Source organism: Podarcis muralis, chromosome 1 (assembly GCF_964188315.1).
Source record: "Podarcis muralis chromosome 1, rPodMur119.hap1.1, whole genome shotgun sequence".
Classification (NCBI taxonomy): domain Eukaryota; kingdom Metazoa; phylum Chordata; class Lepidosauria; order Squamata; family Lacertidae; genus Podarcis; species Podarcis muralis.
The window spans coordinates 14458989-14473742 of NC_135655.1; the positions used below are offsets into that span (position 1 = coordinate 14458989).

At 40.8% G+C, this 14754-nt stretch overlaps 1 protein-coding gene across 11 annotated transcripts in view; it reads left to right on the plus strand.

The window, feature by feature from the left end:
• The window catches only part of PPP1R13B (protein phosphatase 1 regulatory subunit 13B), a 62468-nt gene that overhangs the window by 20178 nt on the left and 27536 nt on the right, over nucleotides 1-14754 (plus strand). For all 11 annotated transcript variants that reach the window (XM_077923706.1, XM_077923685.1, XM_077923693.1 and 8 more), the window contains exons 2-4: nucleotides 1186-1333; nucleotides 3020-3139; nucleotides 5944-6008. In XM_077923706.1, the coding sequence (XP_077779832.1) occupies nucleotides 1186-1333; nucleotides 3020-3139; nucleotides 5944-6008 (333 nt within the window). The remainder of the gene's footprint in view (nucleotides 1-1185; nucleotides 1334-3019; nucleotides 3140-5943; nucleotides 6009-14754) is intronic.

The window sequence follows — 14754 nt, forward strand, 5'->3', positions numbered from 1 at the left end:
CTCAAGTAGTACAACTTGTTAACTTTCTAATCTAGTGCAACTCACCAAGGGATTCATAAGTCTGTTTTTGCTCACTGCCAGACACTACAAAAATGGGAGTTATCAATCACTTGGCAGGCAGGTGATGGGATCACTTGGCATGGTGGATCCCAAGAGGTGGCACTGTTTTACACTACACTGATTCCGATCCTATCTCCAGGATCTATTTCAGAGTATGACATTGGGTGATTATCTTTTGCTCCCCTGGCAGTTGTGTTGTGGGGTGCTGTAGGGTACTATCTTGTCTCCAGTGCTATTTAACATCTACATGAAGCTGTTGGGAACCATTGGGAGTAATCTTTAGGAGATTTGGGGTGAGATGTCATCAGTATGCTGTATCAGGAGAGGCCATGCAAGTCCCAAACCAGTACCTAGACTTGGTGGTGGGCTGAATGAGGGCCCACAAATGGAGTCTGAATCCTGGCAGGATTCAAGAGCAGGGTTCATAGTCTGGGGCTACTCCCGGGTCCATCTCTAGCTCTCGAGGCCCAAGTAATCTCAGTGGCTAGAAGTACCTTTTACCAACTCCAGCTGTTTCTAAATCAGGATAGACTGACCACTGTTGGCCACATTGCTGCTGTGCACTTTGGTGGTACTGCCCCTGAGGTTGCCCAGAAGCTGCAGCCAGTGCAAGATGCAGCTGCTCAACTGCTCACTGTGGTAGAATATTGCCATAATCATTTAGTTCAGCATTTATTGATTGATCATGTTTTGCCATTGGTGAAAGTGTGGCACCTTTAAGACTACGGTAGTTAATTCAGCCTCTAATCCTATCTGGGAGCCATCCCCATGGACTTTAGTGAGGGTTAGTTCTGAGTAATATATGGTTATTGTGACATTAACCTCTCCTAAACCAAGGTTAGGCACTGTTTAGTTTTAAGCACCAAGCACTTCCACAACGACAATGTTTTTATGTCCACACTTTTGCCAGTGAGGAGGCAATTTTTAATATAATTTTAAAGTTTAGCATGTTCAGCTATTGGGAGCTGAAAATCCTTGCAGATCTATGGCAAATCACTTGGAGATTTGTCAGTAGTTTCAACCCATCTGCCTAACCTGGGTGTGTTTATGATATTTTATGCAAATCAAAACCTGTGACACTTTGAAAGATTGACTCTATATGGTGCCTTTTTTTCTTTTTTCCAGATGATATTAACTGTGTTCCTGAGTAACAATGAACAGATTCTGACTGAAGTGCCAATTACACCTGAAACAACCTGCCGAGATGTGGTGGAATTTTGCAAAGAACCTGGGGAAGGTAGTTGCCATCTTTCTGAAGTCTGGCGTGGAAATGGTAAGCAATCACTTGGTGTCCTGAACTAGTGATTTTATGCTGAATTTTTACTTTGGGAGGGCAGGCAGTAGCTCAATATTATGCCAGGCTTTATAATTTCATTCTTGTTTGAGACAATTGCAGCCTTTCTAATTTTCAACAGCTCTAGCACTATCAACCTTAGGGAAACATACTTACATGCACATTTCCCCCTCAGGCTCAAAATGAGAAGGTATTTTCAGAATGCAGGGAGATGGCTGATAATATGAAAATGGTTAATTAATAAAAATAGGATTGTCAGACATGTCAATGTTGTGTTTTAATGCTGTGCTCCCCCGCCCAGCCATTATATTAACACTTGCCCTCTAAATTATCATTAGAAGAGGCATGGTATTCAAAATTAATTTAGTAGCACCTTTTGTAGCACCTTTAATTTAGTAGCATCTTTGTGAAGATGGTTTGTATATAACATGGACTTGCATGTACAGTAACTAAATGTGCGCATTTAGCCTTAAACCTATGGCTAACAAAATAGATGTGAAGAGTTCCTCAGAATGGGAGAAGTTGCCCACCCAGCTAATTCTGGCAGAAGATGAAAGTCTCATATAATTGCCTTAATTACTATAAATTAGCTCTGTATGGCACAATCCCCAGAAAATGGGTAAAGAGCAAATTAAAAATCAGTATACCTGGAGAGAGATTAGAGCAGACACTGAAGCAGTCAGAGAGCCAATGTTACAAAGAGCCTTACTTAACTAAGGTCCATTTAATATTGTTAAGGTGTGGGGAGAGGAAGGAATACATCAGGAGCGTGAAGGAGCTTAAAAGAGTCCTCTCCCCATTTGTTACATCAGCAGCCCAGAATGATGTTTAGCAATCCTCGTGAACTGTAAAGAAGCACTTCTGTCAAACCCGCTTAGTTGCCTTCTTTGGAAAAAGTGATTGGCAAAAGGTCTGTTAACCCAATGTCCTTTGACTTTAGCAAACTTTTGACCTAATGGTATATTATACCCCTTTTCTTTTTGAAAGCTTAAGAAATGAAGTAGAAGGGTCACCTTCTAGATGTTATCAGCCTCAGCTAGTATGGCCAATAGTTGGGGATGATGGGAATTGTAGTCCAGCAATATCTGGAGAGCACCACAATGGCTACCTCTTCAGATGGCAATGGAGTGAAGGAGAGATCATGCTCATTGGGACAGTAATAAATGGACTGGTATCATTCTGCAAAAGTCATTATTTGGCATTGTTTAGTAGCTTCAGCAGCTTATTTATCTCAGCAATTTATATACTGTTTCACACCTTAGTTTACATAAATGACTTGTATGAAGTAGTAATACAATACTATCTAGGCTAGTAGAACTTGTGATCTGTCATGGCAAACACCTGCCATGTACTGTAGCCTTGCCAAGAACATGATATCCTCCTGAGTTTTTTGGCTCACAAGTTGTTCAAGGCCTTGGCTAGAACAATGGTGATCTCCTTATATTTTGTTGGACTGTAACAGGGATAGCCAATGTGAAGCCTGCCTGATGTTATGGACTACAGCTCCCATCAGTCCCAGCCTGCATGGTCAATGGTCAGGGAGGATGAGCATTAGAGTACAACAACATCTGAGGGGCACCATATTGGCTATTATTTTATTTTCTTACTGCAAACAAATGTCCAAGAAGTTGCTTTGATAAGAAACATTTATTTTTCTATATTTAGAAAGACACATCCCCTTTGATCACATGATGTATGACCATCTACAGAAGTGGGGACCCCGTAGGGAGGAGGTCAAGTTTTTTCTTCGACATGAAGAATCCCCAACAGAAAGTAGTGAACAAGGTGGGTATAATTTAAATTGTTCATTGGTGCCTCAGCAGCTCATCTTTATGTGACTCAGTTTTGTAAAGACAAGTAATATGATGACAAAATACTTGTGCTGTACTGTTGACTCTATAGTACAGATGGTTGAAGCTAAATAAAAGAATTTCTATAGGGCAAAGCGTCCCCTGCTCCCCACATATAGGCCTTTACCACAGCTGCCCAACTCTATCCAGCATTATTTTGCCCCCACTCTCCCCTTGTTTCTTCTTTTTCCTCTTCATTACCTCTCAAGTCCTTAAACATTTCTGTTTTGCTTTCTCTTCCTTCCACCTATCCACTCATTAAGCTCATGAATTGTAAGAACCTTTTGCCTCCAGACACTACAGCCATTCTTCCTTCTCCCCTTTCTGTTCCCAAGATGTGCCCCCAATAATAATCTCAGCTTTAATTCTTGCAAGTAAGCTGCTAATTATCATGGTTACAGAGAAAATTTCAGAAACTGTTGGAGCAGGTATTTGGAAGACTAAATTTTAAAAACCCAACCTACATGAATGACTTCAAAAATAATGTCAGGATTTTGTTGGAGCCTGACAAGGATGTGTAAAGTATTTGGGTTTGCAGACACCCAAAACCAATGTGCTTAATCTGTCTTTCTCTTGCTAGCTGAGTATGTTTCCTTACACATTTTCAAAAAACATACATTTTAAAATTGGGCAAAAATGGGGTTTGGGCTCAGAAAAAGGCTTTTAAGTATAATGACATTATAGTAGGGACACATCAGGAATGGTTGACAAAAACAACAACAACATTTTTTTTTTAATGGGCTATTTGGGGAAGGCACAAAATCCTCAGGGGCTGGGGGCTGGATGCTGCATACAGGATACAGGCTATATGTTAGCCATTTCTGACCCCCCAGAGAAGATGCAAACATTCTCCCTTTGGGCATTACATCCGGTGAAAAAAACTATCACTCTTACGTACATGCTTGCCAGCACTTCTAACATTCAGAGCCACCTTTGGGTTCCTTCCTAAGGCTAATACCTGCTTCTTCCAACTTCTACATGTATGTATTTTTGCCTTTACAAGCATGTTGTACTTGGACTTTTCTGCAGTTGAGCTTTTAATCCCTATGTTCTCTTGCTACTTGCTCTTCTCTAAATTCCACATTCCTTCCACCCACCCCACCTCTTCTTCCAAAGTCATTACTAGGTCAGTCACTCCCAGTATTATTATAGAGTGAGAGCCTGTAGCTGCATCCCCAAGCAGCTTAGCTGCCAGTATGTAGCAGCAGCAGCCAATCAAGCCAGGCTTCATTCACATTCATAGTGGTGATAAAATTGGGTTCTGCCAAGCTTCACTATAAACAGGTTACACAAGCTAAGGTCGGTAGAAAATATATCAAATATATAAAGTTACCACTGAGCCTAATGCCTAGTGTACATTTTCTCAAATGTCTAAGCAGCCTGCCTCCTGAGCTTATATAAAACATACCAACTATGTTCCTAAGTGCATAACATCTACTAAAAGAGACAATCCAAACATTCTAATCTGGAAGAGGATTCCTTTAGAAATTCAATTCAGATAATGGGTTTGTGATGATGGCTGTGTTCGGATGCAGTCCTAAACTCTGGTTTGTTTCACTCGACTATGGTATGTTTTACATCTGCCCCAACCAACTAACTATGGCTTGATCTGAAATCAGGGGAGCCAACTTGAATAAAATATGGGGGGAGGGCAGGTAAGTCCCACCCTGCATAATCAAGCACAAGATGTGGTGCATGCACACCACTTGAATGGCAATGCCCATTAACGGGGTGGGGCTGGCCCCCAAATGTTTTATTGGGGGGCTGAAGGGACCTCAATCCCTAGGAGTTGGATCCTATGTCTGAAACTATGATTTGAAGTTGGTTTGTGAACCTTGACTTGGATTAACTGGTGGTCAAGGCCAGAGGCAAAAGCAAATGGAGCAGTGGGTGTAAATCTTACCTTTGTACAGTAGGCTAGTTTCTACACACACTCATACACTCCTCTGTCCTCAATCCAAACAGGCAAGGGACATTTTCAGAGTTCATTGACACATTCCAAACAGGAAAAAAACACCCCAAATAAAAGCAAGGACTGCGAGAAGTATAACCCAGGGAGAGAGGGTGTGGTGCAGGAAAGTTCAGAGTGCCAAGTGGGCTGCATTGGACCTGAGGTTCACCACTGCTACACTAGTTTCGCAGGAAAACATTGGTAAAAATATCTAACCTTGCATCAGATACCCCAGATTTGCTTTCTTCCTTCATGGAGCAATACCAAGAGTGGTTGGCTGAGTTCTTACAAGTGAAGGGATGGGCAGACAATTCTTGGTGGGAACTAGTTAAAAGAGAGGAATGACTTTACCCTCCCTGGAACAGTAGCAGTGACAGTAGCAAGTGCTCTTTACACAAAATGGAATGTTGTTTCCTCCAGCAAAAGTGATGGTGAGTTTTCAAGGGGCAGGAACAGTGTTTGAAGTTTCCCAATCCTGTCTATCCCTTCTAAATTTCTCCACAAAGAAAGAGGATAATTACTTGATGGTTACACCACAGAAAAACTACTCTGATTATGTTGGTTTCAGCGGTCATTGTGTAGCTCTTAACTGAGCTTCAAATAGGGCTAGAAAAACAAACACCTGTCCCACCAGTAAGTTGGAAAACATTTACTCATAAATTATTTTCATCAAATCAAAATAGGAGTTCTTGTTTTGAGAGAATGTTCTTTTAAAAAGTTGACTAAGCTTTAGGAAGCTGTTTCAGTAGAAGCAATGCATTTAAATGTTCTAACTGTATTCTTCCCAGGCCGTCAGACTCAAAACCAAAGGAACGGAATCAGTATACCTGGGGAGAAGCGTTCTGAAAATGGGGTATGTGGCCAATTGCAAAAACAAGATATTTTATGGTGTGGTTTTTTTTCCATTTTATTTGCATCTCCAAAATATTTATTTATACATTTTAAAATACTTCTATGTATTTCTGGCCATAAATCTTTTATAACAATGCTAAGGGGGAGAACTTTATATTAGGAAATTGTACAAAGAACTTTTATCAGGACTGTTTGGCATCTGCTTATATTGAATTTCCTGTAGCCTTCCGTTTATAATATCTTGGAAATACTACATGTTTCTACTGTATACCCAGAATGAAAAGACATGTAGCTGTCTCACACATTTACTCAGGAAGGCCTGCTGGATCAGACCAAAAGCCAGTCTAGTCTAGTTTAAGTAGTTTTGGCGGGGGTGTGTGTGTGTGTGAAAAGATCTCTCCCTCCCTCCCCCAGAGATTCTTTTTAATCTTTGTGAGACATGTGAAATTTAAGAATATTAGAGGTGGTGGTCTTACTTTAAAATGTGGGCAGTTTCCCCTCTCCCTTTTCTTGTGTCCCCTCCTCGCAAGACTTGTTTGCTCCATCACATTCAAGGCACACATGCTTGGAAGTAAGTACCACTGAACAAAGTGGTGAGAGTTGTGTTGTTAATCTTTAGTGGATTCTAGTGAAATATGGAAAGTAGCCCATTTGTATGGTTGGGCTAAATCGCTAAATTGCACTGAAAAATAGGCAGACTAACACTGAATTATTTGAACAATGCCAGTCTAATACGCCTGTGCTCATTTTCTGGCAGGAAGGCAAAAGTGGATTTATAGGCTTAAGTAATTAATCATCTTACCATTTTGTAATTCATTAGGATTATTTATTGTTTTTGGAATGCTGAATATTTTGCTAGCACAAGAATAAATATAAAAAAGCCAGCCTGTGTAAATGTCCCCCCCCCCCCGTAAAACCTATTCATGCATATAATCGATCTATAAAATAATTTACTGATCCATGTAAGAATGTGTTAGTATATACATACCTGCTTTTATTCAACATGGATTTAAGACTAGATTATGAAGCCTCTCCATTCCAGTGGTTGTAAAGTTCTTAAAGATTGCCTCATTCTGGGTTTCCAACCTTTTTAGGCCTGTAGGCACATTTGCATAGTTGAGTGAGTTCTGTGGCCGCCCCCGCTCCTAGATCACGCACACCCTGGAGCAAAAAAAAGAAAGTGTATGCACACAATTTCTCTTTTCTAATGGATCTAGGTAGAAGCCAGATCCAGAGGAAATAATCTGAGCCTTTAAAAGCACATCAAGCTGAAATAGAAAGTGGGAAAAAGTCATTCTTCCAACTTTCTCCTTCAGCTGTATGCACATTTCAAGGAAGAAGAAGGTAACCACCACCACAACCTCCTGATTTAGGGAAGGGTGCCCAAACTTTTTTCAAAGAGGGCCAGATTTGCTGAAGTGAACATGCATGAGGGCCAACCAGAGTTGTTGAGCTTTCAATTTTACCTCAAAGTAACGGGCCAGATTAAATCGACCAGCGGACCAGATTAGGCCCCCGAAACAGACTGTGGACATGCCTGACCTGGGGCAAGTAAAGGGGTAGGCAGGGGAATTCAGGGACTGCATGAGCAGCAGGAGAAGACTTCAAGATTACCATTGTGCCCATGGGCACCACAGTGTAATAAAATTGTCTGTGAAGGCCTGCAAAGGTGGAGGCCTGCCTTTGAAGGATGTTCCAAATAGTCAGTGCATCGACTTAGAGAGCCCTACTTTTTATGTCCACCCACAGCACTGCTGATGTTGGAAGACAGCTGAACAGGGCCTTAGATATGAATCTCAGGAGTCAAGCAGAATATGATTCTTCATTTAGCCTAATCCTAGACCACAGAGGGTTTTAATATGTTAAAACAAAAAATAAAAAAACCTCACACTTTGAGTTATATACCAAACAGTTTGATTGTAGTTATTTGAATTGCTAGCCTGAAATAGCATTCTGGTTACCACGCTTTGAACAGCTGAAATTTCTGGACCATTTTCAAAGGGAAGCTCATATAGTATGCATTATAGTTATCTGCTATATATATAACATAAGAATGATTGAGGCCACCATATCCTAAAGTGTCAGAAGGTCAAGGCTCAATGATATAACAAGGAGTATTTTCAATATTCATATGCCAGGTTTGTAAGTGATGATTGGGATGGCTTTGTATACATTTTTTGGTGGTTTTTTATCATGGTTTTGCTTTACTGTTCCGTCTTATTTTAACTAAACTGCTTTCATCACTTTAGAAAGGCAGCCTATTAATTTCCACACCAATGTTTATTTAAAAATAAATTCCAAGGTGGCTTGCAAAAATAAGAATGAGCCCATAAATATTTTTAATTAAATGGGATTTCCCACCTTGAAAGGAGTTTGCATTGTGTTTAGCTCATAGCTGCATGGATAAGTACTGTATTTTTCGCCCTATATGACGTACTTTCCCCCCTCCAAAAATGAAGGGGAAATGTGTGTGTGTCCTATGGGGCGAATGCAGGCTTTCGCTGAAGCCTGGAGAGGGAGAGGGGTCGGTGCGCACCGACCCCTCTCGCTCTCCAGGCTTCAGGAAGCGCTCAGCAAGCCTTGGGAGCCCGCGTCGGGCTCCCTAGGCTTGTGGATAGCAGACTGCATCTCGAAGCCTGGGGCGCACTGCACAGCACGCCCCGGGCTTCGGTTCCCCGCCATGGTCTGAAGGCTGGCGGCAGGGAGAAGCTCGGGGGACAGCGGGGAGGCGCTCCCAAGGCTTGCGGAGAGCTGCCTGTTCTGTGGGCTGGGGTCGGGGGAAGCCTGGGGGGGGGAAATAAAATTATTTTTCTTTACAGTGGTGCCTCGCAAGACGAAAAGAATCCGTTCCGCGATTCTCTTCGTCTAGCGGTTTTTTCGTCTTGCGAAGCAAGCCCATTGACAGCTTAGCGGATTAGCGCTACAGCTGTCTAGCGGCTTTTCGCGATCAGCTGTTAAGCGGGTTATCAGCGGAACAGCTGATAGGCGGCTTAGCGGCTTAGGAAAAGGGGGGGGAGCGAAAAAAACCTGCGGGGACGCGCAAGATTTTTTCGTCTTGCGAAGCAACCCCATAGGGAAATTCGTTTTGCGAAGCACCTCCGCTACGGAAAACCCTTTCGTCTAGCGGGTTTTACGTATTGCAAGGCGTTCGTCTTGCGGGGCACCACTGTATTTCCCCCCTCCAAAGCTAGGTGCGTCCTATGGGCCGGTGCGTCCTATAGGGTGAAAAATACGGTACTCCTTTAGGTGGTAACACTAATACAGAAAAGTGATGCATCAGAAGAACAGGAATTTGACAGTCTTTCCTAATAATCTTCCTTTATTTAATAAACAGAGGCAGTGGCCTACTGAAAGAGACAGAGAAGAAACACAGTAGCTTTTTGTCATTGCAGTTTGCAATGAAAAACATTTCTGAATAACATTCTTTACTTACGGCAATTAAATACAAATACTGGCAGTATACAGGTTTAGGAGAGAATATATAATAATTGCCTGAAGAATTTGCACCCCGATAACTATACTGATATGATCACAGAAACAAACCTCTATCTATATCCACTTCTCACTATAGGTAACAGAAAACAGTAGAAAATAAGATGAATTGGGAAGTATAATTGTGAACAGAGAGAAAGTGAAGGATGAGATTGAAGTGGTGGATGGTAATTGAAAGACTGATTCATTAAATGCAAAGCATTCTAAGAAGGGCCTTCTTAATTCTTTTAATGAATCACTGACCTTGTAGCCTTTCTGTAGGAAGAAATAGTTACGCTGATGTTGTTTTGATTTGTATCTACAGAGAACAATGACAAGATTAATTGTATCATCATTATTAGGATACGAATTCCTTCTGTAAAAATATAATTAGGTTCATGTACTAATAAAATCAAAAGGCTACATTTTCTGAGAGTGTTTGTGTCTTGATCATCCATTTTCTTTCATTGCTACAGCACAGGCTGATTAATCTTTATTTTGTTTCATTGTTTACTGAACCATTAGCATAAATTGTGGAATATGTGCAGTGCTGGAGGCCTTTCACAGAGCAATGACGCTCAGGTCAATTAACCATTAGTAAAAACATGCATAATCCTTTGAGTATTACATCTACATTGAACAGTGCAGTATAACATTTGCACAAAAAGTATCTTCCAAGAATTGAATTATGCATGCAATGTTAACAGTAAAGTGAAAAATGCTTTAAATATTATAGGTCGTTGCCTTCTACTGGGGACTGATTTTATAAGATCATTTTGATGGGAGCATGATGCAAGTTGAGTGAATATGATTTGAGGTTCCTATTTTCCCCCATCCCCTACCCCCTAGCACATGCTCATGCAATTGCCTTGCTTTGCTCCTGGATTCCAATTTATTGCACTACTGCAAGGCTTTGGAACTGGTATGGAAAAGTGTGGCCATATAATGAAAACAGAATCTGACTCGCACTTGCAAATGTCTAGAGGTGTGGGAGAGAGAGAACTTGGACTGTATTTGTGCAAGTCACATCTCACCTAAGTATGGATAAATCAACCTATTTCTGGTCTATGTCACTTTTGTGCATTAGGTCTGTTCTGTCCTGTTTACTCATTAATCTGCAAATTTTAAAAATCTCCATGTAAGACACATTTTAGCAAGTATTTTTGGAAGTGTTTTCTCTCAGAATAGCATATTCTTTTCTTGAAATATAGATTTTAATTCATTTTATGATTATGTTTTTGCCAAAAGTTGCATCATAATACTTGTAGCAGCATGGAATCCAATGGATAGCTGTTTTCCAATGTGTTAGTCCAAGTGGTGCAGACCCCACCAGCTAAAAATGGTCCAGTTTGCCTAGTAGTGTCAAAGTTCTCTCCAGCTCTTAGGCCAGATTTCTTAGCTTAAAAAAAGAAAAGAAAAAAGGCAAAAGATGGAGAACCCATGGCTTTTCCATATCATACTGGACTTCGGTTCCCAGCTGCCGCAGCAGCATGACCAGCAGTTGGAGACGATGGGAGTTGGAGCCCAAACAACATCTGGAGGACCACAAGTCCTATCCTTGTTTATATGCTCAGAAGAGCTCAAGGTTTCTAACAAGAGAGATAAAACCAGAAATTGACTTTTAAAAGCATGTCATAAACCAGCACTGAAACAGCAGCAAGAAAGTAATAGACAGTAACCAAGGTGGCTACAACCAATTCAATAAAACAACTATTTACAAAACAATATCCTTCCTTAAAAAAGGTTACTCTTCTGGGGTTTTTTGTCCATTTTCTGCAATCATCAGAATCAAGTGAAAAAGCTTTTCCTGGACTGTTGTTGCTGAAGGCTGGGGGGGGGGAGGGGCTTCAGGCAGAGGGAGGCATAAATGCTCCTCTGCAAAAAGAAAAAGAAAATACCTTGATGTAGGAAAACAGTGCATTAGGGAGAAGGATAAGCCCTTCTCCTTCACTCTTATTTTCTGTGTGCAAGGATTCCCCCTTCCCAACCCGATGAACAATGTAACCATGTCACCCCTCATCCTAAAGCCATGAGGTCCAAGCAAAACATTTCCACTTGATTCTGCTGTTTGCATAAACTAGCTCTCAAGAGAGATTCTGGGGATTGAACCTTTTGCCCCGTACATAACAAAGCATGTTATGTACTGCCCATCCCTGTTCGGATGACATAAGCCTGCAAACAATATGCCTGTAACCCATCATTCAGATGGAAATGGTATAAACAGATGAAGTGTTTGTTTAAAAGCAGTGTGGAGGCATGGGGGAAGCGGCTTCTATTTTTAACATGTTGAAATGAAAGTATAGCTTCGGCTTCAGCGTTTGACACTCTGGGGACTTTGCAGACTACAAAACCTGATGTTTTCCTTTTCATGTTGTATTCTTGCTAGTGTTGAAGCCAGGTTCTGTATCGGGATACCATGTCACTGCTGCATAGTGGAACGGGGGATAACAGCATTCCTTTTCACTTAGTAGCAGGAATTCACAGTGGTCAAACAATATAAAACAAAACAATCATCCCTCTGCTTCCACTGTTTAAGCTATGAGTGTTGGTCTTCTGTAGCCAAAAGAGCACCAATCCATGCACAAAAGGAAGGTATTTTCAGGCTTTAGGGAACAGAATGGAGTATCTGGCATCCTGAACAGGAGTACTCCACACTGTACCTTTTTTGTTGTATATCCCACTTGCATAAATGTAAAATAAATATAAATAAGCAATTGCTGTGTAGATATGTGTAGATCAGTAATTGCCATCCAAGTCGATAGCAAACTTAGCAGATAGCAAAGTCTGCCATTGAACTCAACAAGGTTTGCATCTGTTGAAGCATGCATAGGACTGGGGTGTTGAACAGATGCCCTATATCTCCCTTGTTCCCAAGGGTTTCCCAGTCCTCAGTAGTGGATTTCAGGCCCTGTATACCCAAAGGAGCGTCTCCACCCCCATCATTCAGCCCAGACACTGATGTCCAGCTCTGAGGGCCTTCTGGAAGTGCCCTCATTGTGAGGAGTGAGGTTGCAGGGAACTAGGCGGAGAACTTTCTTGGTCATGGCTCCCACCCTGTGGAACACCTCTCGTCAGATGTCAAAGAGAGAAATAATTATATAACCTTCCATAGGCATCTGAAGGCAGCCCTGTATCAGAAAGGATTATGTCAGATGTTCCATTGCATTTCGTATATTCCGTTGGAAGCCACCCAGAGTGGCTGGTACAACTCAGTCAGATGGGTGAGGTACAAGTTGTTGCTGCTGCTGCTGCTGTTGTTACTACTACAACAACAACAATTTATTATTTCAGAGGGCTACAGAGAGGGAGGGTGAGGTGGAAAAGCCCCATTTTAGAAACACAACTCTTTTCGGGGAAGTTAATATCAAAGCCGTTGGTTGTAAATGATGCAAGAATAGAAAATGCTTATCCAAATGATAATCACTTATAATTTTTATGTCCTTGAGATTAATTGGTAGTTAGTATGTGTAGTTGTTTAAGCAGATAAATTACTGAGATTCTTCCTGGCAATTTTAGTTTCATTTCTCTTTTGAAAACATGTTAGACCTTTTATTGCTTTGCTATGTGCTGGATGGGAAGACAGTCTCTTGAAAAAAATAAAATATACATCCATTCTTGTGGTACAGAACTACCGGTAAATGTGCTTTAACTACTAATCTATCCATCTTTCAGTACTATTCCATCATTTTTTGCTAACAAGACCGCCCCCCACGCATACATATACACTCCCGCTTATAAGTACAGCTACAAAATATCTATGTGGAACTCCATTTTGCTAGTTTGTAATCATTATTATCCTGCTTGGGTTTTTTTGTTTGCTTTTTTAGAGGACTAAAAGCATTCAACTATGAGTCATTCTTGGTGCTATAAAATCTACCAAAGCCTTTAAATTTGTTTTTCTCTTGTCTTTTAAAAGCATGAGCAAGTGAATTTTATTATTTTGATTCAGGGTTGGGATGGGTGGGAAATTAATTTATTGAAACTGACTGGTTCTTTTGGCTCATTGCATCCCCTTGACTTTAATATTTTTGCTTGTGTGCTATGTTGTTAGCTGGTTCATGTGTTGTTCCATTTTCAGTCTGAAAAAAGTAGCACAGAGTATGTTATATTTATCTTGTACATCCTGCTTTGCCCGATAAGAGAGCAGGTGTCAGTGCATGCCAGTCAACATGGTACCCTGTTATCCTGAACGGCAAAAACTGGTGTAGCATGTGCAGGGGAGGCAGTCATGGCCTCCTACTTTGTTTTGACAAGCAGATTCACACAGTTAGTTAATATGACCAAAGAAAGACAGAGTTAAACCATTCTCTTCCAGACTAAATGCAAAGTGTTTGTATTTCGAATTTAAATCTAGAGTCAGCTGCAAAAGGAGAACCTATTCAACATTCTTCAATGAATATGAAAAGTGCAATGCATCAAGCTGATTTGACCTGACAGCTGGCTTGATCTTGTCATGATTAAGTCTTTCACTGCTGGCAAAATCCACTAGCCTTTTCTGTTTGCTGATTGCTGATGACTGCAGTGAGACAGCTTTTCCTATTGATAAAGGATTGTGGGGACAGGGGCAGGGGCAGGGCAGGTTCTGTGCATGACAGAAAAAGCTACAAAACTTACCTGATAATGATTAATTTTTCACAAATTGAGAATGAGGGTTTACCTCCTGTAAGATTTTGAGGGCTATGTGCCAAATTAGCTTATAGACAGCACTTATTGTGTTTGGGAAATCCGGGGTAGGTATGGGTGGGGAGATGGAGTTGAAGCATGTTGAAAAAATGCAAGAGTTCACAGCTGATGGGCAATGCAGCAAAATAAAAGTTTGCTCTTTTGAAATTACATGGGGAAATTGCCAGCAGGTAATTACTCTTCCTATTTTTTTTCTTTTTTAAGAAACTATTTCTTTTTCATGCATGACACACTCTGATGTTTCCCACTGAATTTTAATGGTATAGAAACAAATTGTTTTAATAACCACAGTTAACTCTGAAAATGTTTGTTGAATTACAGGGGCTGGGGCATATTAGTTCCATGCAAGGTGCAAATTGTAAAGGTTTGTGTCATTATTTGCTGAATTTCAGCTAAACTGTTGAAAAAGAGGATAGAGGAAAGGATGCAAGAGAGACATAGCAATGTTCTGGTGCCTCATGGTAGCATATTCAGTCGTAAGGCTGTTTTCACTGTCTTTGTTTTCCGAAATACCTTTATGGTTTTGATGTTTTGCATCCTCTCCATAAATATTTCCTTAACACAACTGTGTCAGGAAAAACAAATTATAAAGT